The following is a 24,583-nucleotide window of genomic DNA, read 5'->3' on the forward strand; positions in this document are numbered from 1 at the left end:
GTCCTTTTTGATTATGCCCCTCCATGTCTCATTAATCCATGCTTTTGAATATGCTCTGTAATTTTGTTCTTAATAATAGTCTCTACCATTTTGCCCGGCACCGACGTCAGACTCACTGGTCTATAATTTCCCGGATCTCCTCTGGAACCTTTTCTAAAAATCGGCGTTACATTGGCCACCCTCCAATCTTCCGGTACCACACTCGATTTTAAGGATAAATTACATATTTCTAACAATAGCTGCGCAAGCTCATTTTTCAGTTCTATCAGTACTCTGGGATGAATACCATCTGGTCCGGGAGATTTGCTACTCTTCAGTTTGTAGAACTGCCCCATTACATCCTTCAGGTAATCTTGGTCCACTCCTCTAGAAAGAGGGAAAAACGTCCTCCAATTGCAGGCAAGGAAGAGTGGACCGGCGTCCCATCATTGTGGAGGACGCCCCGAACTCCTGGCCTTGAACTGGCCCCTGCGGAGTGTTTGTCCGAGCGAAAGGAGTTCCTCTGCTGAAAACGGGCACGTTGAGAAAACCCAGCAGAGTGCCCTGAGCGATACCTGCGAGCTTCAAGGAAGCGAGGTCTGGAAGAGGAGGGAAACACAGAACCCTTGGAAGAAGGCCTCGGCCTATCTTCAGTTAACCGCTGGGGTATAGATCCCCCCAGGTCTTTCACAATCTTCTCCAATTCCTCTACAAATAACAGGAGGCCCTGAAAGGGTAGCCTCACCAGCCTTTGCTTAGAAGCCAAGTCAGCCGCCCAATGCTGCAGACAAAGAAGGAGGCGGGCGGAAACCGCCACAGACATCTGTTTAGCCGAAGCTCTGACCAGATCATAAAGGGTGTCAGCCAAAAATGACAGGGCTGACTCCATCCGCGGGGCAACCTCCGAAAGGGGGCCTGCACCATCAGCGGGCTGTTCCACCGCCTGCTGTAGCCAGGAAAGACATGCCCGGGCTGCATAGGAACTGCAAATAGACGCCCTCAAGGCAAGGCCCGCAATTTCAAAGGACCACGGGTCCTGCATGTCTTTCAAAGCGACCCCTCTCTCTACTGGTCTTTTTGTCACCGCCATGACCAATGCATCCACTTTAGGCATCCCCAAAGGGGCCAAGTGCTCCTCACGCAGAGGGTAAAGCTGACCCGTAGCCCTGGCCACTTTCAAAGGCCCATCGGGGTCAGACCATTGAGCAGAAATAAGCTCTTGGATGGAGTCAAGCACCGGAAAGGCCCGAGTAGGCTTCTTAGTACTCGCCATCCTAAGATTAACAGAGGAGGCCGCGCCTTCAGAAGGATCATCAATCGAGAGAGGGCCTGCAAGGCGTCAGTAATGAGAGCTGGCAGCTCGTCGCGGTGGAAATCCGGACCACATTGGGATCATCCAAATCCAGTGGCAAACAGGCAACCTCCTCTGGATCATTCGTCCCTGAGGACCTGCCAGATCCCTCAGACTCTCCACAGCCCGACCACGGGGTGGAAAAAGGATATGCGTCACTTTCAGATGGGGAATTTACCCGTCTATGTTTAGCGTGTTTCCAATGCTCGGGGGAGGAAATAACCTCTGAAGCCATCCCTGGGGCATCAACACCCAGAGGGAAGCCAGGATGCAACGCAGTGTCAGACACCTGCGGCAGAGCTCTTTTCAGCACAAAAGCCTTATGCATTAAAAGCACAAACTCAGGGGAGAAAAACTCACCCTGACCCTCTGCTTCTGAATTTGGAGAAACAGATGTAGGAGTTCCTCTGGCAGCCTCTAAACGAGGCGTCCCCCTGCCCTCAGACTCCTCCGCAACCGCAAGGGTCGAGGCATGCAGCGCTTCCAAAATGGCGCCCGCTGCCAGCTCCGAGCGGCAAGAAACATCGCTCGGCATGCTCATACTAGCGTGAGCATCTAAGGAGTACGTTTTACACAGCCCCGCTGCTGATCTGCGTTTACCACAACGGAAGCAGCGCTTAACTCCTTCAGCAGCCATCGTCCATTTTTTATAGGACGGGAATATAGCAATAAAATGGCAGCTTCGCACCAAAACTTACCCTGTTCAGAACGGCATCCGTGGGACCTCCCCGGAGGAGCTTGGCACCACTCTCACCTCAGAAGACCGAGTCAACGAGCTCCGGTCAAGCTGCACAGAACCAGAATCTCTGGAAAAAGCCTCAGAACAGCCATGCAGTAAAAGTGTGCTCTTTTTTTTAACGCTGTGAGGAAAGTTGGAGGCAGGCAGTAACAGAGGGACTCTGGGACGTGAGGGGAATGATGGGTAAGGCAGGGAAAGGGTGAACCTTTATGCCTTTAAAGTGGGCACCACCAGCCACAACACCCCTGCTCAACTGGCAAAGCACAGGAGTCACCCCAGGCAGTCTGAAATCCAGGAGCTGATCAAGCTGCTGGGAGATAAGAGAAATACTGAAGGCAGGTTTTTTTTTTTGTTGTTGTTACATTTGTACCCCACGCTTTCCCACTCATGGCAGGCTCAATGTGGTAGGCAATGGAGGGTTAAGTGACTTGCCCAGAGTCACAAGGAGCTGCCTGTGCTGGGAATCGAACTCAGTTCCTCAGGACCAAAGTCCACCACCCTAACCACTAGGCCACTCCTCCCCTCCACAGTTGGGGCTAGCTGTCCAAGAGGCACTATGGTTTTTCAGTGTTCTCTATCTCCATCTGCTGGTAGGCAGATACAACCCATCAGTTAATGGATTCATCTGCTGCTGATGACAAGGAAGCTATGCTTGGTCACTGGATGGTCTTCCTTACAATTATACATTGTGCAAAGTTATTCTCTAAACACTGCATGTTTAGCTACTGGATTCTTGTCAGCAAATCAAATATGTCTCATCACTATTGTTCCGCTTTTTTTGGATCATGGAGTAATTACTGTCTCATCATTAAGATCTTTGTGATGTTTTATCTAATACAGTGTATGTCACATTATTTTTAACGTTCTACCTGCTTATGTTATGTTTAAATTGTTTTGCATGTCATGGTAGCTTAGTCAATCATTTACATAAATTTAAATATGTATGTCTTATGTTTTATTATTTATATTTGTTATTTTTAGCCCCTGACGCAGCCCTTGCAAGGGCGAAACACGGCCTGCGTCAGGAATTTTAGGTTGTGTATCCCTAATAAAAAAAGATTTGGTTTGACTGTTCATCTGATCTGCTTGTTTCTGATCCTCACTCCTTAACATACATGGACAATCTTTCATCTGTACTGTACTTCTGACACATTTTATAAAAGAGATTGACAACCCTCGGCACATAACATGCAAACACCTTCCTCAAAACTCAGAAGCGGGCTGTGCTAATCTTACGGTGCAACAATTGGCTTGGCTATTCTCAAGCTTTTAAAATGCTCACGGAGCTGGCATTTGTGAAGGACAGGTGCGCTGTGCAGCAATGCAGAAGGAGCATCACAGACAGACAATCTCATGTGTGGCCTCTCCTACCACATGGAAAGAGAACTTGGTGGCTTTTCTACTGCAGCCCACATCCATGTCTATCAAATAGCTTGCATAATTTTAACATAGTAACATGACGGCAGAAAAAGATCTGCACGGTCCATCCAGTCTGCACAACAAGACAAACTCATATGTGCTACTTTTTGTGTATATCTTACCTTGATTTGTAACTGTCATTTTCAGGGCACAGACCGTACAAGTCTGCCCCGCCTCCCAACCACCAGCCACGCCTCCCACCATCAGCTCTGGCACAGACCGTATAAGTCAGCCCAGCACTATCCCCGCCTCCCACCACCGGCTCCGCCACCCAGGGGCGTATCTGCGTGGGGCCACAGGGGCCTGGGCCCCCGCAGATTTCGCCCTGGCCCCCTCCCCACCGTCAACCCTCCCCCGCTGCTTACTTTTGCTGGCGAGGGGCCCCAACCCCCGCCAGCCGAGGTTTGACCCGCAGTCTTCATATTTCGTCTTCCTCCGACCCCTCCGTGGCCATGCTGTAAGTAACACTGCTGATTCGTTGAATCCAGTTCGGAGTCTGACGTCGCAGCACGTTGTACGCGCATACAACGTGCTGCGACGTCAGACTCCGAACTGGATTCAACGAATCAGCAGTGTTACTTACAGCATGGCCAAGGAGGAGTTGGAGGAAGACGAAATATGAAGACTGCGGGTCGGACCTTGGCTGGCGGGGGTTGGGGCCCCCCGCCAGCAAAGGTAAGCAGCGGGGGAGGGTTGATGGCGGGGGGGGGGGGGGGAGGGAGGCAAAAATGTGCCCCCTCTCTCTGGCTCTGGCCCCCCCTACCACCGGATTCCAGATACGCCCCTGCCGCCACCCAATCTCGGCTAAGTTCCTGAGGATCAATTTCTTCTGAACACTTATAAATGATCACAACTGTCCCAACAGAATGAACCCTGTGACAGCTGATGGCATAACAGCACATAGACAACTAAACCAAACACATGTCACCAGCATGCAACAGTTTGTTACGATCTAAAATACTTTTCAACTACTAGAAGGTTACATGGTCAAACAAAATTCCTGGCAAGAGAGTTTCTTCATTCTACGGCTTTAAACTGTCACAAATTTCCTACAAATATATGATCTACAATATCCTATTTGAGATCCCCGTTACCTGATTAATCAGGTCAATGGTATTCTCAAGCATTTTTGCGGCTTTCTTCTTTTCAGCATCCACTTCTCCCTTTGCCATCTGCCTGATCTTCTCCTCTGCAGTTTTACTAAACAAAACCTACAAAATTAAAATAGTCTGGTCAGAGCTGTGTCCAAGAATAACCCAGATGGAAGGAGTAGCCTATGCAATCCCTTGTAAGTGTTGGTGAAGACCTAGTTGAGTGAGTGACCAAATCCAAACCACTGACTCTATAATGCTTTATTTGACTTACTATTACCATCAAAATCAGCCAAAAGTTTGACAACAGGAAGCAAACAAGCTGCAAGATAGTTTCATTGAAGAATTTTTGGAACACTGCATCTTTTGTTCACATATTTAAATTTTCTATGGAGAGAAAAAATGTGACAGAAAACAAAACTGTGTAGATAATAAAACTGTTCTGCACTGGAGGTACTGCAGAACTTGCAGGAAAATTTTTAAATTTACCTTTTTCAGGCAAAAATCCAAAAATTGGTTTTTGCTTCTCATTTTGATCCAGCTTTTTGTGAATTGTTTTCCCTTTTCTGAAGTTTCAAGTAAAATCTTGGGGAGGTATCATCTTACAGTAGAAGTACAAAAATCTGGATTGTTCATGGATCGGGTCATTCCGAATGTTTTGATTTTCTGGATTCACAGGCAACAATGCCACATCACTCTCCCAAGCCTCCCATGCCCCCTCCCCCCAGTACAGAACACTGACAGCATTAAAATTTGCTTGAGTGGTCTTTTTCTTGGCCGTCCATAATTTTTATGATACCATTCTAGAAGAAAAGGATGTTTAAAAAAAACATATCATGACAGGTAACGCCTACCTCATGAGCTATTGACTGCTTTGGAAGGCAGCAGTGAAATTCCTGTTAGGTCACCTGAGCTTGTGTGCAGCAGTGCAAGATTCTGTTATAAATCCTAAGTGTCCTGAAATACAGTCAAATTCCTCCTTCCCCACACGGTCCAGCGTCTTTCCACCCACTCCCAGCCCTGTTCCCTCTCTACCCTGTCCAGAAGTCTTCGCAGCACCAGTGCCAGCCTTACTCACTGGCTGCCTCCGGTATGCACCGGGCCTTTCCTCTGACCTGCCCCTTATGATGCAACTTCCTGTCTTCGGACGGGCTGGGACGAGTCAGAGGGGAAAGGCCCAGTGCATGCCAGAGACAGCCAGTGAGTAAAGCTGCTACTGGCACTAGCACTCCAAACACTTCATGACATGTTGGAGAGGAAGCAGGGTCAGGAATGGGGGGAAAGCCGGAAAGCTGCCGGACCGTGTGGGGAGGCAAGGAAAGAGGAGGTGTAGCTATGTGTGTGTGGTGGGGGTAAACCATAGGGGCCTGGGAACGGAGGGAGGGCACCCGGCCCTGCATTGTGTATGTGTGTGTGGGGGGGAGGGGGGAGGAGTCCAGATTCTCGGGCGGTCAGCAAGCAAATTTAAAGGGTTCAGATTCTTGAGTGGTCTGGATTTCCGGCATCCATATTTCCGGACTTCTAAAGTATTTTCTTTTCTTCGTTGTTTTTTTTCTATTTATTACTAGATTATTTAAAACTGTGGAAGAACATATACTAAGTTCTGATCCCCAATCTTTTTTTTTTTTTTTTTTTTACTTTATTTTTGTTTCAGGCAAAAAAGAAACAAACATACTATACTGTACATCCTTGTAGTCACGGGATACAAACAAACACCTCTATAAATTCAAAATCAAGGAAGGTATCCCTCTGTTTTATCGTTCCCATAACAACTTGGTCAGAGCTTCCCAAACTGTGGGTCAGGACCCCCCAATGAGGTCACAAAACCTACCTTTGGGATCATGACCTAGGTAGGCTTTCCAGAGGTGTATCATTATTCTGTACGTTCAGTGGTGGTGGGGGGGGGGGGGCACACAGTTTTATTTGGCTGCAATCATGGTGTCACAGCCATTGGGAAACACTGGCCTAGGGCCTATACACCTCCACATCAGAACCCCCTCATGTTCTACTCCAGTCCTAGTCCAAAATCCAACCCAGCTCCCTAACTCCCACTAACACCCCGCCACCACAACTGTGGCAATTCTACGTTACCCCCATCCCACCCATACTAGCAGCCACCAAAAGAAGCTACTCCCCTAATCTCATTTTAAGAGAGAGACAAAGCAGTCATATCTACCACTCCAAACTTTCACCTTCCCTCCCATTTCACTTTCTTCCCACATCTGGGAGTATTTTCTGATCTACCACTTAACCCAGCCCAGTCCATTCTATATATGCAATATAGGGGTGTCAAACTTCTTCAGATTTGCCCATTCTTAAGTATAGCTGTTAATTTATCAAAATGCATCAATTCTCCTTCCCCTCCATTCCGCCAAGCTGGGCCCCCCACCCCCTCCCCTCCATGCCCCTGTCACTCTTGTTGCTAGCAACTGAATACCCATCAATGCTAATTCAGACATCCTGTCCCGCAGTCCATCAGTTCTCGCACCAAAGTTAATCCCAGCTCCCTTTCACAAACTTTTCCCACTATTTTCACTATTGCTTGGGCCAGTAATCCCGAACTGTCTCACATTCCCATCACATGTAGAAAAAGAAATCTTGCTGCCTGCTTCCCCACCAACATCTCCCATCTCCCCCATGCTCCTTGGCTATTACTGTAGGTATTATATATGTCCTATTAATTAATTTAAACTACATCTGCCCGAGAGAAATTGCCACAGAACACTTATATCCATACTCACAGACAGTCTGGCTCTGCTGCTCATCCAGTGGGAAAGGCAACCAATCAATCAATCCATGCTCTCCTTCAGCGAAGATCTCCACTTTACTCTAGACCCACCAAGCTCCTATAAATTTTTGAAAGCACTCCTTGTGGTACCCTTCCCCAGACTATTTAGCCTTTTTACCTTTGGTTCCTCTTGCCTAACCCTTTTTTGATAGATATTTCATAAACGAGAGAAAGCAAAGTTGAAAATACAGGACTTTTAAAGTTAGCCTTCTCCTTTAACTGTTGGAGAGACATTAATACAACGTCTTAAAGAAAGTCACTAAACCGTTCCCACCCTACGTTAACCCATTGACTTTGAAGAGCCCAAAATCCCCTTGATCCGAAAGGATGAAAATCTCAGATAGGGCAGTTATTCCCCCTCACCTAGTTCCTTCCTTCTTTCATAACCTCTTCCAGATCTTGAGAGTGGATCCAGGAGCCTGATCTCTAATCTATGCAGTTCAACTATTCATAGCGCTGGACATTTTCCGACTGTTCTTAATTTGATAAACAATCTGTACTTCTATTTTATTTATTTATTTTATTTATTGCACTTGTATCCCACATTTTCCCATAAGCCCATCAATGTGGCTTACAAAGACCTGTTATGGCATCGCCATTTCAGGGTACAAAAGATACAATTGGTGTTACAAAGATATCAAGGATAGCAAGGCGATATAGTCAGGCAGTTATAACAGAAGACAGTCAGAATAAGGGAGGAGTGATGGAGTGTTGTAGCTAATTATGGACTGTCGTGGTAAGTTTTGTTGAAGAGAGAGGTTTTCAAAGATTTGCGAAAGTTAATTATTTTGTTAATTGTTTTCAAATGTCTTGGTAGTGCATTCCATAGCTGCTTGCTCATGTAGGAGAAGCTGGACGCATGTGTTAATTTGTATTTTAATCCTTTGCAGCTGGGGAAGTGCGGGCAGATCTTTTAGCGTTTCTGGGTGGAAGGTCCACGAGATCTAGCATGTATGATGGGGCGTGTAGAACTTCCATTTACGGAAGCCACCAATACATGTTTTATATTACAACAACTTACTGTTCCGTGACCATTTGCCTCAAAATAAACCCCAATGTCAAACTCCTGGGCCTTGTGGTGCAGGTGCTTTACTCCTGTTTTTGTACAATATACAGAAACCTACAAGTACAGAGAAAAGTAAAACAGTGAATACACATAGATACACCACATTAAAAATACAAGAAATATAGATATTACTGGAAAATTTCAAGTCTTTGCTAAGTTTCTAACAATCTCTGGATCCAAACAGCACAAATGGAGGGGTCGCAGCACTGAAGTGCGAAGTGGCTATCACGCAAACAAATGGCTACTGTTAATGATATTATCAAAAACGCGAAGGAAGCGAGATACAGAATAACTATAGAAAAATAAAGCTAATGGACTCAAAAATACTAACATCAGACAAACTAGGCACATGGAGGAAAAAGCCTCCGCAAACACAGACTACATATCAACTCTGTCTATATCTGGCTTAGTTGCAATTACGGGCATAAAAAAAAACCTTCAGTGGGACAATAATGAATCTTTAATCCTTCTATAGTTCTTATTTTTTTACATTTTTAAATTTCTATAATAAAAGCAACACTTAGCATCTACAGAAGTGCCCATCTTCACAGCAGAAATAATAGCAGACATTAGATTATTACATATTGTACATATGGACAGAATCACAACAACTCAAAAATGTAAGCTTTGTGCCAATGTACTGCTTTCTATACTTATCCAATATGACCCCATTTTAACAAAAAAAATTCGCATGATGCCATGATGAAAACAAAACAGCAGCTCTTCACTCCTCCCCCTTCTTTTCTCCACCTCCTCCTCCTCCCCCCATTTATCCAAAGCACGAAAGCAGAAGAAGTAGTCGGCACTGAATCATGGGTATTATTGTGCACTCGGACACCAGTGCTCTCCATGGGTTCACAGTCTAACAGGAAGTCCACAAAGGAAGGGGCAGAGCTATGAATGTTCATCGATTCACAGGCCCAATGCAGAGTGCAACTATTAGGCACGGGTCGCAGTACAGGACCACAGGGAAGGGGGAGAAGCCTTGTTGCTGCGAGTCCATTTCGGGTCCTGACTCACAATTTGGGAACCACTTATTAATGCATTTAAGAAGCAGTTTATTTGAACATTTTTTCCCCACTTTGCTCAAAGGTAAAGAGCCAATTAGCACAGTCTTGCACTTCACTACCTCATTACAATACTTTCACATTAACATTATTGCAAACTAAAAGCACATAATGTGTGCAAGTTAACATGTATAAGCAGAGTAACAGTGTTTTAAATTTGCAAATGTAATACTCTGCACTTTACTACGATGGCCTTTCAATCCCACATGTGTCACTCTGAACCCCTTGTCACCCTCTACCCATCTCCAGTGTCTGCATCAGCCCTTAGCCCCCTCCTCCCAACACCAGATCCATCTCTAAGCCCTAACCCCCTTCGCTCACCGGCCTCCCTGTCAGCCACCGCCTCTGTATCAGTCCCCTTCCCTCAGCCCCATCTTCCAGGCATAGCACTAGAACGCTTCTCTTACACCCAACTCTCAACATCTGCCCTTTTCCCCATCCCCAGCCCTGTATTAGTTCCAAGTCCCCTTTCTCCCAGTGCTAGCATAAGCCCCCTACCACCCTACCATCTCCCAACATTATCCCCCTTATGCCATCCTCAGCAGGTCCAATGTATCTCCCTCTGTTTCCTCCTGCCCCCTCCCATCAAGTCTCCTCTCTTCTCTCCCATTGTCTAGCATTTCTCCTTTCCTCCCTTCCTCCCCTGGGTCCATCACCTCTCTCTCTCTGTCCCCTCCCTCCTGTTGTTCAGCATCTCTCCCTCCCCTCCCCTAGCATCTCTCTCTTTCTGTGGACGCCCAACCCCTACCCCAGCACCTACCTGCAAATGTTTCTGTTAAAGGTCACCGGCAGCGTCAGGGGTTCGCATCCTCTGCCTGTAACATACTCCAAAACCTTCCTTCTGACACATCCCACCCACATGAAACAGGAAATTGCATCAGTGGGGAGAGAGAGGGAAGACTCCGGGGCAAGCTGCGGGCATGAAGCCTTGCTGCTGCCAATGACCTTTAGCAGAGACATTGGAAGGTAGACTTGGGGTGGGAAGAGAGGTGACTTGGTAGGCCTGATAGGCAGCCCTGGGCTTTTTACCACATTTACCTGAGGTTTCAGACATCTTTAAATAGTACAAAAGGAATGCATTCCTGTTTTTATTTCTCCAGTGCCAATTTTGTTTGCCATTCTCAGTTCAATTAGAGGGGCATAATCGAACGAAAACGTCTATCTCCATGGGCGTTTATCTCCGAGAACGGGTCCGTGAAGGGGCGGACCGAACCGTATTTTGGGAAAAAATAGACGTCCATGTTTTATTCAACAATTTGTGAGCTGGGCGTTTTTGTTTTTCAGCGATAATGGAAAATGAAAGCGCCCAGCTCAAAAACGAATAAATCCAAGGCATTTGTTCGTGGGAGGGGCCAGGAGTCATAGTGCACTGGTCCCCCTCACATGCCAGGACACCAACCGGGCACCCTAGGGGGCACTGTTACAAAAACAAAAAAAAAAAGGTAAAAGAGCTCCCAGGTGCATAGCATCCTTCCCTTGGGTGTTGAGCCCCCCAAATCCCCCTCAAAACCCACCACCCACAAGTCTACATCATTACTATAGCCCTAAGGGGTGAAGGGGGGCACCTACATGTGGGTACAGTGGGTTTGGGGGGCGGTGTGGAGGGCTCCCATTTACCAGCACAAGTGTAACAGGTGGGGGGGGGGGGGAATGGGCCTGGGTCTACCTGCCTGACGTCCACTGCACCTCCTAATAACTGCTCCAGTGACCTGCATACTGCTGCCAGGGAGGTGGGTATGACATTTGAGGGTGAACATAAAAAGTTGTGAAACGGCATATTTTTGTGGTGGGAGGGGGTTTGTGACCACTGGGGGAGTCAGGGGAGGTTATCCCCGACTCCCTCCAGTGGTCATCTGGTCATTTAGGGCACTTTTTGGGGCCTTATTCATGGAAAAACAGGGTCCAGGAAAAGTGCCCTAAATTCTCGCTAAAAACGCATATTTTTTTTCCATTATCGGCGAAAGGTGCCTATCTCTGATCGGCCAATAACCACGCCCCAGTTCCGCCTTCACCACGCCTTTGACACGCCCCCATCAACTTTGTCCGCATCTGCGACGGAGTGCAGTTGAAAACGTCCAAATTCGGCTTTCGATTATACCGCTTTATTCGTTTTTGTGAGATAAACGTCTATCTCCCGATTTGGGTCGCAATATAGGCGTTTTTCTTTTTCAATTATAAGCTGGATAGTGTCTTAATATTTCTAATTTGTGGTCTTGTGTCAGGCGTTGCAGCTGTGTATCAATCTGAAGCTTTCCCACTTGCTCTGTTTTCCCAGTAATACATGTATTGCCACCTTTTTATAGTCAGGGTTGATGCTATTTGGAACTGGAGAGAAGCGAAGTAGAAATCTGGTATCCATATTCTAACCCCTCTTCACATGTAAATTGTTTTCAGACACGTATATTAAATGTATCATTAATGTTGGGACAGAAGATAAGTTAACGAAGGGCTTCACTGAAATTCCTTGGGGGAGGGGGTAGGGAACTACACAATAATCATTTGCAAAATGCAACAAAAAAAACTGTAGCACTGGCCCTGCCCTCCTCCTAGGCTCCAAGACAGATTTATGCTAGTTTCAAGCCAGAAAGACCTATTTTGGCCCGAGAGATCCCACAAGCAAATAATGAATGGGGGGTTTTGTAGAGGGATTAATGGAGCACTTATGTTGACTCTGGTGACTTCTCCCCCTATGTGCACTGAATATCTATTTTTAAGCCATGGCAACTGCTGTTTTGCAGAAGTCAGAAATTTCACTAATCTTCCACCTGGGGGTCCAAAAGATTGAGTGAACCAAGCCCCATGTAGTTATTTAAAAATAAAATAAAATAAAAAATCTTAAAATTACCTTCATGGTCTCTTCAAGATACCGTGTAGAACTTCCATTTGCATAAGCAGTTTGTATAACGGCTATCTTTAAATTTAAACCAACCTTGCAGAAATAAAAGAATTCAAAATGTTAATCAGAATGGTGTTGTAACAAATCCATAGTAAACACACATATACAAGCACAGAAGCATAATATTGGATTACTGCAGCCCCTCACCACGAGGCCAATCCACACATCTACAATCCTTATAAAGAAATAGCATAACATGGAGCACATGTGTGGGGCAGCAATTAAACCAGGGCTTATTTGTGGGAGAAGGGCCTGGAACGCAGTCAGGGCCGTGCCAACACGGTAAGCAAGGTAAGCATGGCAGGATGGCGCCCCGTCGCACCAGGCTTAACCTCGCCCTCTTCTCCCCAGATCCTTTTCCTTTTTTTGTTTAAATTTACCTCTGTCCGGCGGCAGCGTAGCGTTAGTGAGAAGGAGGCGGCGCTCCCCCGCCCCGACGTGTCAGTCTTCCCTTCGCTCAGTTCCGCCTTCTTCTGACATCAGAAAGGACGTCAGAAGAAGGCGGGAACTAAGCGAAGGGAAGACTGACACGTCGGGGCGGGGGGAGCGCCGCCTCCTTCTCACTAACGCTACGCTGCCGCCGGATAGAGGTAAATTTAAACAAAAAGAAAAGGATCTGGGGAGAAGAGGGCGGGTAGTGTAGCGATCGTTTTCGGGGGGGGGGGTGGCGCGGGGCCAACTGCAGGGGGGCGCCGGAGACCCTAGGCACGGCCCTGAATGCAGTTCCGCCACTTTATTGTCAGACTCCAGTGCAGCAGGGGCATTCTGTTCTATTCCTTCGCTTCCAAACATCCTGTAGGGAAGAGAAGGGGAGGTGGTGAGCCTGGAGCAGAACACAGAACAGTCACAAATGCCCTAATCCAGCCCCTCCTACTGCTCCAGGCCCAACCAAGCCTCTCCTGGCTCCACAGTTCTGATTCTTTTATTTTTAATCTCAAATTAAGCCCTGGATTAAATCAATGAACTATATACTACAACCAGATGAAAAATTGTTCTGCTGACACTTGCTAGTACTTTCAGAAATTGTTTCCTCCTGCTGGCAAAGTTCACCTACCTGTTGCCGAGATATAATGAATTTATTCCTCTCTCACAGACTGAGCCAGGTTAGCTGCATATTTCAGAAGATTAGTCATCCTATTTGAACAGATAGTGCCTGGTCTCTCAATCATCATACTATTGTCCCTGGATTCTGGTGGGTGCAGTAGAAGTAGAGAAAACAAAGGAGGGGTGGGGAAAATAGGCTCTATCCAAACAATGGGGGAGACGTATATTTTAATCACACAGTGATATTTATTGCAAATGGTTGACAGCCGTGTTTCTTTAGGAGTCTATTCAACGAGCAAAATGAGGTGCAGCAAATCACAGGAGTAGTAGCACTTCCGAATGCTACTACTCCTGTGATTTGCTGCACCTCATTTTGCTCGTTGAATAGAAGGAATTGTGTATTCCTCAGTGCTTTATCTCCCAGTGTGTTTACCACCTAAACACTGAATATACCTTTTAAAGACTCCTGAAGAAGGCGCTACGGCGCCGAAACACGGCTGTGTTGAGTCAACCATTTGCAATAAATATCATTGTGTGATTAAAATATACGTCTCCCCCATTGTTTGGATAGAGCCTATTTTCCCCACCCCTCCGTTGTTTTCTCCTACTTGTTTCGTGGGGGATCAAGTGCACCTCCACACTTTGGGTGCAGCAGAAGTAACACCACAGATAAAAGAGTTATTATAAATAGATCGTTAGACATTTATATCTATTTATGTACAGTCAGTTTTTGCAACAAATTCCTCTTTTATCAACATTTTCCCACAATAAAAGGGGCCCTTTTATTAAAGCTTAGTGTGCACTAAATGCTAAACCCATAGGTATACAATGAGCCTATTAGCATTTAGTGCACGCTAACTCCATTAGGATTGTGTGCAAACTTTAGTAAAAAGGTCCCAAAGTGAGTTAAAGCCTGTATTTTTCACGATATATTTCTCTTCAGCATACTTGTGTGTGGGTGTGCGCGCACCGGGGTATTTTATTTATTTTAAAAATGTATACATCGCCTGTAACCTAGGCGACTTACAAATCCTACATAATAAAAACAAAGACTAAAACAACAAATCACATATCACACAATCATTTATATATTGTAAGTATTGCTCTTCATCAGCTCTATTAACACCCACTGCTGTTACATAAAAGCTTCTACAAACAATTGTTTTTAGCAATTTTTTAAAACTGAGCCACCTTGCTGCGAAGTGGTCCTGGAAGGGCATTCCATAAATGAACCCCAGCAACACAAAAGGCAGATGGGCTCATTTCAACATAACAACCTTTCCCTACTGTGTCCAGAGACAGATGCATAGTGTTCTTTGTTCTCCAAACGCAATGTGCGTCATGGACAAACACGTATTGCTTGAACAAAACACTGTGCTGCTGTATACAAGGTCAGATGGACCAAAAACAGTGCTTTAAAATGTATTTGGAAAAAATACAGGCAGCCACTGCAGTCGTTTCAGCACCGGTGTTATATGCTCAAATCTGGGAATCCCAGCCACAAGTCTAGCTGCCACATTCTGGACCAACTGCAATGCCCTGCACCTCGTACTAGATAGCCCAAGGTACAAAGCATTGCAGTAATCCAATCTAGATAGAACCATAACTCTGTAAAACATCCCGAAAATCACCGGCTTCAAATCTAAACAACATATGAAGCTGCCTAAAGGAGGCTTGAATAACCTCCGTGACTTGATTCTGCATTGTTAGGAGCAAAAACTACCCTCGACAACTTCATTTCCTTCTTTACAACCAACGGCATCCCATCTACACTTAAACACTCAGGCCAAAGATCTTCCCCAGACCTACCCACACTCATGAGTTCTGTTTTACCAACATTCAACATCAATCCATATGTTCCCCATACATTCTCTCAATTGATCCACCAACCAGGGCCGCCAAGAGGGGGGGGGGGGGGCAGGGGGGACAAAATTCCCCGGGCCCGGGCTGCAGTCCCCTCCACCCGCCCCCCTCCGTCCACCACCGGGCCGGGCCACCCTGAATTCAAATCATAGCACCTCACCTTGACCTCGCTTCGTGTGAAAGAAGCGCAGCAACGGCAGGCTGCAGATCATCTCCCTTCGGGCCTTCCCTCCCTGTGTCTCGCCCTCGTCTGATGTAACTTGCATGAGGGCGTGCGCTTCTTTCACATGGAGCAAGGTCGAGGTGAGGCGCTATGATTTTAATTCAGGGGGGCCCGGCCCTGCCACCAACATCTCCCCAACTAGAAAGTAAGTTCCATTAGTTTGCTGCAGACCTTCTGGTTCAATTCTTCAGGAGAAAAAAGCCAATGCATAATATTACACATGACACTGAAATAAATTTCCACTTAAAACTACTATTGGTTGTGTTTGATTAACAATGCTCAATAAAGACTTCTATAAATAAAAAAAAATAAAAAAAAACTACTCACCTTTATTAGAAGTTCTTTAAGGAAAGTGCTAATCAAAGTAGCAATTTTATCACCATCAAGAAGATGAAACTGGCCAGCACTATCGATGTAATAATAAACAATTCTGTCCGCATCACCATCAAAAGAACAGCACTTCTCGTTAGGGTTCATTTCCATTCCTAAATTGAAAAAGAATAATTCAAAGTCATTGTTACATTGGGGAAATAAAAAAGGCAACAGGCCAGAATACGATACAAACCATCACATACTGCAGCAGATACGTCAAACAAAGGACAGTTCTGTACAAATAATGCAGATTTTATAATTGGCTATATTTTATTTAACAAACAAAAGACAATGCTTCAGAAGCGCTGAGTATAGGTGTAGAATATTGACCGCAATGGTCACTATCTGCTGGATTCTGTATAGCTCACTCAAAGCTGGGCATGTAATTTTGGGTGTGAATCACAGATCTTTGGGTAAACTAATTAGCCAGTTAGGTGATAATAATCAATTCCTGATGTTAACAAGCACTTGATAGTAATTAAGACTTACCCAATGCCCTATTCTATAATGTGCGTGCTTTAATTTCATAGCGTGCAACTCCAAAGGGGACGTGGCCATGGCAGGGGCATTCTCAGAAATTAGGGGCGATGTTATGGAATACCTGCATTTGTGCGGACAGCTACATCAGTTTGGTGCGAGCAATTACACCAGCTTTTGGCAGGCGTAAATGCTTACGCCCAAAGTTAGGCATGATTTTGAACTAAGCTAGTATTCTGTAAAGGTCATTCCGCAAAGAGTGTGCCCTTTATGAAATACTAGCTTAGAGTGGATCTTCCTGTAGGAGTGGACAAGCAAACACTGTGCACGGCCTGCAGCCATCACTAGACTGGCAGGACAACCTCAAGCTCTGTGCATATTACCTATGGACTTTGCATTCACACTTGCACCTTTGCTTTGTACCAAAACCTCAGCTTTCATATAATGAGCCTAGACTAAGACCTAAACCTGTGCAGTTTGGACTTTTACTAGTAGTATGTATTTGTTAACCAGCAGCTAGACAACTTGTACAGTAGTAGTCAGCAATTTAGGGTTGTAGGGAAGCCAGCTTTTGGCAGGCGTAAATGCTTACGCCCAAAGTTAGGCATGAATGTGAACTAAGCTAGTATTCTGTAAAGGTCATTCCGCAAAGAGTGTGCCCTTTATGAAATACTAGCTTAGAGTGGATCTTCCCAGCACCTAGCTTTGGCTATAGGAGTAATTCTCTAATTGTGCATCTATATATAGGTGCCTCTGAGGGGGTCTACAGACCACCACCCCTCTCCCTTAACAAAAGTCCAGCCGAAAGCCTGGACCACCTTAAGACCATGAAACCTGCCCCGGGAGGAGGTGAGCTGGGAGGGACGGAGCTCATACCTGGCAGTATAGAAAACAGAGCCAGGCTGTGGTTGAGGAGGCCCATGGAAGGAAGAACTGAAGCCCCACTCGATGCCCTGACTGAATACGTGTAGCTGCTGTGCCTTGGCTGAGGTAAGCCAACCTTGTACTTTTGTTAAGACTCGCAAGCTTTGCTAAGGTCTGGCTGGAGCCAGACCTGGACTGCTGAGGGAAAACAAGAACCATAGGCTGTGTTTGGGGGCATGGCAACCCCGGCAGTCACAACTGGTGTTAGGCCTGCCGATAGAGGCCTGCTTAATAACTGTGTTTCCTAAACCGCAATGGTTTACCCACACTATGTCTTGGGCCCAGTGAAGGAACAGGCCCGGGGAGTTCTTTAAATGAATACTTATTTTATGTTTATCCCTTTTTGTCCAGCTGCGTTATTTCTCCGGCCCACTCCCAGCTCTCACTCATGGTTTCAAAGTGCCCAAAGGGTGTCCGATTGGCATATCTAATATAATAAAACGCACCGTGAACGTTCTAATGAGGACAACGTTCTGAAAGGGTTCGTGGGGTTCGTGGGTTCGTGGCGTTCGTGTTGTGAAGCCAGCAAGCCGTCTCTGTCCCGCCCTCGCGTCTAAACAAACAAATCCGGAAGCGAAGCGTCAGGGAAGGAGGCGGCGCTCCCGACGTCTACCTAGACGTCGGGAGCGCCGCCTCCTTCCCTGACGCTTCGCTGCACGAACCGCCACGGAGGTAAAGTTAAAAAGAATAAAAAAAAGGGATGCATGGATGCGAAGGGGGGGGGGGAGGGAGAAGAGGGCGGCCCAGGCTGGGACATGGCAGAGAGAGTAGCATGGATGCGAGGGGGGGGGCGGGGGTCATGGAAGGGCGAGAGGGGACTTGCTGGAAAAGGATGAATGGAGGCTGCAGGGGACAGAGGAGTATGGATGGGTATGGATTAGGAGGGCAGGGCACAGGGAGAGAGGGGAATTACTGGAAATGGATGAATGGAGGGGGCAGGGGACAGAGGAGTATGGATGGGCATGGATTGGGAGGGCAGGACTCAGGGAGAGAGGGAAATTGCTGGATAGGGAAAAATGGAGGGGCCAGGTGACAGATGAGCATGGATGGGCATGGATTGGAAGGGCAGGACTCAGGGAGAGGGGAATTGCTGGATAGGGATGAATGGAGGGGACAGATGGGCAGGGATGGATATGGATTGCAGAGCAGGCCTCAGGCAGAGAGGGGAAATGCTGGATAGGGAAAAATGGAGGGGCCAGGTGACAGAGGAGCATGGATGGGCATGGATTGGAAGGGCAGGACTCAGGGAGAGGGGAATTGCTGGATAGGGATGAATGGAGGGGACAGATGGGCATGGATGGATATGGATTGCAGAGCAGGCCTCAGGCAGAGAGGGGAAATGCTGGATAGGGAAAAATGGAGGGGCCAGGTGACAGAGGAGCATGGATGGGCATGGATTGGAAGGGCAGGACTCAGGGAGAGGGGAATTGCTGCATAGGGATGAATGGAGGGGACAGATGGCCATGGATGGATATGGATTGCAGGGCAGGCCTCAGGCAGAGAGGGGAAATGCTGGATAGGGATGAATGGAGGGGGCAGGTGACAGACAAACATGGATGGCCATGGATTGGGAGGGCAGGGCTCAGGGACAGAGGGGAATTGCTGGAAAAGGATGAATGGAGGGGGCAGGGGACAGATGGCCATGGATTGGAAGGGCACGGCTCACACTCTCTCTCTCATATACAATGTCTTTCTGACTCTCACTCTCACACACTGTCTCACACAGTATCACATTCACTCTCTATGTGCCACACAGTCACTCACACACTCGCTTGGTGTCATACACTCACTCTCACAGAGAATCTGTGTCTCACACACACACTCTCTCTGTTGCCCAGACACACACACACTCTCTCACACTGTGTCTCACATACACACACTCTCATTCTCACACACACTCTCTCACAAACACACTCACACCCAGACTCACTCTCTCTCTCACACACTCACACTTTCACTCTGACTCTCAAACAGTCACTCTCACATACTCTCCCAAACATACACACTCCAAGGAAAACCTTGCTAGCGCCCGTTTCATTTGTGTCAGAAACGGGCCTTTTTTACTAGTATTCTATAAAAGAAAGTAGGTAGATATGTGCACATTCGAGCACTGACACCAGCCACAGACACATACCCTGGGGAGGTTTCTGCTGAACTTTCACAAAGTCCGCTCCACAGAAACAGTTCAGTTTGCCTTTTGTGCCATCATTGAAAAGCTCAATCAGACACTCCTTTTGGAGGTAGTTCTCCAGTTCCTTCAGTTTTAGAGCCCCAATACCATTGGCTCCGTCTACTTTCACACCTCTTGGCGCATCTCCATAGCTGGAAACCTTGAGAAATGTTTGAGAAAAAGGGAACATGAAGTGACAGAATCCCTAGTAATTTACTTTTGAATGACACCATTAAGCTGTGAGCAGTTTTAGAACTGCTTGTGACAAAAACAGAGACTGGAAAATACAGAATATTGACAGGAAGATTCCCATCAGATTTTTTTTTAGACTGCAACAATTTTTATTGATGACAAGACAAATATTACAACCGTCATAAGTACAATTACCATCATAGAGACAAGGAAATAACAAAAAGAAAAGAAACATTGTCATCAAGCTTTTAACAATTCCCCCCCTCTCTCACCAGATAGAGAGGCAGGAAAAAAAAAGAAAAAAAAAAAACTTCACTTCCTTCCTCTACCTCCCCCCCCCCCCCCCCCCCCCCCCCCCCCCCCCCGGGACAGCACTGATACCCAGGTCCTCCAAACCCAACATTCACAAGTGGTTTAAAATAAAGCTACGTGCCTTGGGAGATAGAGAAAAAAATATATGGTTCCCAAATTGCCAAGTCCCATCAGATTTAAAAAAAAAAATGCTATGTTTTACTTCTTACATATTTCATGTATTTAGCATTGCTGTATTTATATGTTTTCAGTTAATTTGAACAATGCTTTGGACCTTCTATGAATAGGAGGCAGAATACTATTTATCTATACTTCAGTCAATTCCTTTTATGTATTTATTTTTGTTACATTTGTACCCTGCACTTTCCCACTCATGGCAGGCTCAACGTGGCTTATATATTGTATACAGGTACTTATTTGTACCTGGGGCAATGGAGGGTTAAGTGACTTGCACAGAGTCACAAGGAACTGCCTGTGCTTGAAGTGGGAATTGAACTCAGTTCCTCAGGACCAAAGTCCACCACCCCAACCACTAGGCCATTCAAGAAAGCTTGAATTTAGAGTGAAAAAACAACTTTTTACTATCAGCTGATCACCACTGATCAAAGCAAACAGGGAAGGCTGCCTAGCTCTACAAGAGGACGGAAAGGGTAGACTGCTCTCAACAATCTAACCTGCTATTTAGAATAGTCACACTTGGGGCAGTGCCTCCGAAAGGATTCATTTTGCACACACTATGACAGTAATAAATGTGACTCATAAACAAGGTATGATCTCAACCTTTCAAATCTATTGTTCATGATGACCTAAGTACTCTACTACTACTTAACATTTCTAGAGCGCTACTAGGGTTACGCAGCGCTGTACAATTTAACAAAGAGAGACAGTCCCTGCTCAAAGAGCTTACAATCTAATAGACAAGTGAACGGTCGGTCCGATAGGGGCAGTCAAATTGGGGCAGTCTGGATTCACTGAACGGTAAGGGTTAGGTGCCGAACGCAGCATTGAAGAGGTGGGCTTTAAGCAAAGACTTGAAGACGGGCAGGGAGGGGGCTTGGCGTAAGGGCTCAGGAAGGTTGTTCCAAGCATAGGGCAATCAGAGGCAATCGTCTCCATATGGGTTAGTTTTGGCCATAGTAGAAAACAACAATCCTCTCTTAGAACGTATTACTGTAGTACAATTCTTAGCCACATAACTTACTATATATTCAATGTATTAAAAAAGGAGGAAGGAAGGCTAAACAAAAGCCGGCATAAAGTGAGGTGAAGGAAGCTATTTAGAGCTAAAAGAAAATCCTTCAGAAAATGAAAGAAGGATCCGACTGAAAATAGCATAAGGAATGGCAAGTCAAATGCAAAGCGCTGATAAAAAAAAAAAAATTAAATGGGAGGCAAAAACACATAGAAATTTTTTTAAGGTATATTAGAAGCAAGAAGCCAGCAAAATAATCAGTTGGGCTACTAGATGACCAAGAGGTAAAAGGAGCACTCAGGGAGGACAAAGCCATAGTGGAGAGATTAAATGAATTCTTTGCTTCAGTCTTCACAGAGGAACATTTGGGAGATAAACCGGTGCCAGAAATGGTATTCAAAGCTGATGAGTCAGAGAAACTGAATCAAACCTCTGTAAACCTGGAAGACGTAATAGGGCAATTTGACAAATTGAAGAGTAGCAAATCGCCTGGACCAGATGGATTTCATCCCAGAGTACTGACAGAATAGAAAAAATGAACTTGCAGAACTATTGTTAGTAATATGTAATTTATCTTTAAAATCAAGCATGGTACAGGAAGATTGGAGGGTGGCCAATGTAACGCCGATTCAAAATGGTACAGACTATTATAAAGAACAAAATTACAGGGCATATTCAAAAGCATGGATTAACGAGACAAAGCCAACATGGATTTAGTGAAGAGAAATCTTGCCTCACCAATCTATTACATTTCTTTGAAGGGGTGAATAAACATGTGGATAAAGGTGGGCAGGTCGATATTGTGTATCTGGATTTTCAAAAGGCATTTGACAAAATACCTCATGAAAGACTCCAGAGGAAATTTGACAGTTATGGGATAGGAGGTAGTGTTCTATTGTGGATTGAAAACTGGTTAAAAGATAGAAAACAGAGAGTAGGGTTAAATGGTCAGTATTCTCAATGGAGAAGGGTAGATAGTGGGGTTCCCCAGGGGTCTGTGGTGTGACCACTGCTTTTTAACATTTATAGATGATCTAGAGATGGGAATAACTAGTGAGGCAATTATATTTGCTGATGCCACAAAGTTATTCAAAGTTGTTAAATCAAAAGAGGATTGTGAAAAAGTACAAGGGGACCTTAAGACACTGGGCATCCAGTGCGAGCAAGTGCAAAGTTGTGCATATGGAAAAGAGGAACCTGAACTATAGCTACGTGACGCAAGGTTTCACATTAGGAGTCACCGACCAGAAAAGGGACCTAGGCGTCATCATTGATGTTGAAACCCTCTGCTCAGTGTGTGGCAGTGGCTAAGAAAGCAAATAGAATATTGTTAGGTATTATTAGGAAAGGAATAGAAAACAAAAATAAGGACAATATAATGCCTTTGTATTGCTCCATGGTGCGACTGCACCTCAAATACTGTGTGCAAGTCTTGTCACCGCATCTCAAAACATACAGTATATAGTGGAATTAGAAAAGGTGCAGAGAAGGGTGATGAAAATGATAAAGGGGATGGGATGACTTCCCTATAAGGAAAGGCTAAAGCAGCTAGGGCTCTTCAGCTTGGAGAAAAGATGGCTGAGGAAAGATATGATAGAGGTCTATAAAATAATGAGTGGAGTGGAACGGGTAGACGTGAATCGCTTGTTTACTCTTTCCAAAAATACTAGGACTAGGGGGGCACACAATGAAGCTAAAAAGTTGTAAAATTAAAAACAAATTGGAGAAAATATTTCTTCACCCAATGTGTAATTAAACTCTGAAATTCGTTGCCAGAGAATGTGGTAAAAGCAGTTAGCTTAGCGGGGTTTAAACAAGGTTTGGATAGCTTCCTAAAAGAAAAGTCCGTAAGCCACTATTAAGATGGACTTGGGGAAAATCCACTGCTTATTTCTAGGATAAGCAGCATAAAATGTATTGTACTGTTTTGGGATCTTGCCAGGTACTTGTAATCTGGATTGGCCACTGTTGGAGAAACAGGATGCTGGGCTTGGACCCTCAGTCTGCCCTGGTATGGCAACACTTATGTTCTTAATAGAAGAGCACCACCTCCTGCATTGCCACACCAGTTTTTACTGTGAGGAAATAAGGTTCACAAGATTAAACTTGAATTCTCAACCAGGTCACCTCCAACTCTCCTTCCCTTAGTCCATTCTCTCAACCCTCCAACCCCTGCCTCCTTTTCTGAAATCACTGAAGAGGAAACTACACATCTTCTTTCCTCCTCAAAACTAACTACCTGTTCCTCTGATCCTATTCCCACCCATCTACTTAACACTCTCTCCTACTGTCATCCCTTTTATCTGTCATATCCTCAATCTTTCACTGTCCACTGCGACTGTTCCTGATGCCTTCAAACATGCCGTAGTCACACCACTCCTTAAAAAACCTTCATTGGACCCTACCTGCCCTTCCAACTATCACCCCATCTACCTCCTCCCTTTCCTATCCAAGATACTTGAACGTGCTGTTCACCGCCGTTGCCTTGACTTTCTTTCATCTCAAGCTATTCTTGATCCACTTCAATCTGGCTTTCGCCCCCTTCATTCAACTGAAACCGCGCTTGCTAAAGTCTCCAATGATCTGTTCCTGGCCAGATCCAAAGGTCTCTATTCTATCCTCATCCTTCTCAATCTATCTGCTGCTTTTGACACTGTTGATCACAGTCTACTCCTTGATACGCTGTCCTCATTTGGATTTCAGGGCTCTGTTCTTTCCTGGTTTTCTTCTTATCTCTCCCAGTGTACCTTTAGTGTATACTCTAGTGGATCCTCCTCTACTTCTATCCCACTGTCAGTTGGTGTACCTCAGGGATCCGTCCTGGGACCTCTTTTCTACATCTATACTTCTTCCCTTGGTACTCTGATCTCATCCCATGGTTTTCAGTATCATCTTTACGCTGATGACTCCCAGATCTACCTCTCCACACCAGAAATCTCAGCTGAAATCCAGGCCAAAGTATCGGCCTGCCTGTCTGACACTGCTGCCTGGATGTCTCAGCACCATCTGAAACTAAACATGACCAGACTGAGCTTCTCATCTTTCCCCCTAAACCAACCTCTCCTCCTCCCCCATTCTTTATTTCTGTGGATAACAATCTCATCCTTCCTGTCTCATCAGCTCGTAACCTTGGGGTCATCTTCGACTCCTCCCTCTCCTTCTCTGCACATATTCAAAGACTGCTAAAACCTGTCGTTTCTCTCTATATAATATCAGCAAAATTCACCCTTTCCTTTCTGAGCACACTACCAGAACCCTCATCCACACTCTCATCACCTCTCGCCTAGACTATTGCAACTTGCTTCTCACAGGTCTTCCACTTAGCCATCTCTCTCCTCTTCAATCTGTTCAAACTTCTGCTGCACGACTAATATTCCGCCAGTGTCGTTATGCTCATATTAGCCCTCTCCTCAAGTCA

The 24,583-nt window shown here is 45.6% G+C and overlaps 1 protein-coding gene across 2 annotated transcripts in view; it reads right to left on the reverse strand.

The window, feature by feature from the left end:
- PGM3 (phosphoglucomutase 3) overlaps window positions 1–24,583 on the reverse strand; it is a 113,242-nt gene that overhangs the window by 65,290 nt on the left and 23,369 nt on the right. Inside the window, exons 6-10 of one of the 2 annotated variants that reach the window (XM_030199078.1) lie at window positions 19,434–19,629; window positions 15,854–16,011; window positions 12,346–12,429; window positions 8,389–8,487; window positions 4,583–4,699 (exon numbers count right to left, since the gene is read on the reverse strand). In XM_030199078.1, the coding sequence (XP_030054938.1) occupies window positions 4,583–4,699; window positions 8,389–8,487; window positions 12,346–12,429; window positions 15,854–16,011; window positions 19,434–19,629 (654 nt within the window). The remainder of the gene's footprint in view (window positions 1–4,582; window positions 4,700–8,388; window positions 8,488–12,345; window positions 12,430–15,853; window positions 16,012–19,433; window positions 19,630–24,583) is intronic. The other variant, XM_030199079.1, reaches the window with a different exon arrangement.

The sequence above is a fragment of the Microcaecilia unicolor genome, chromosome 3 (genome assembly GCF_901765095.1).
Source record: "Microcaecilia unicolor chromosome 3, aMicUni1.1, whole genome shotgun sequence".
NCBI classification, from domain to species: domain Eukaryota; kingdom Metazoa; phylum Chordata; class Amphibia; order Gymnophiona; family Siphonopidae; genus Microcaecilia; species Microcaecilia unicolor.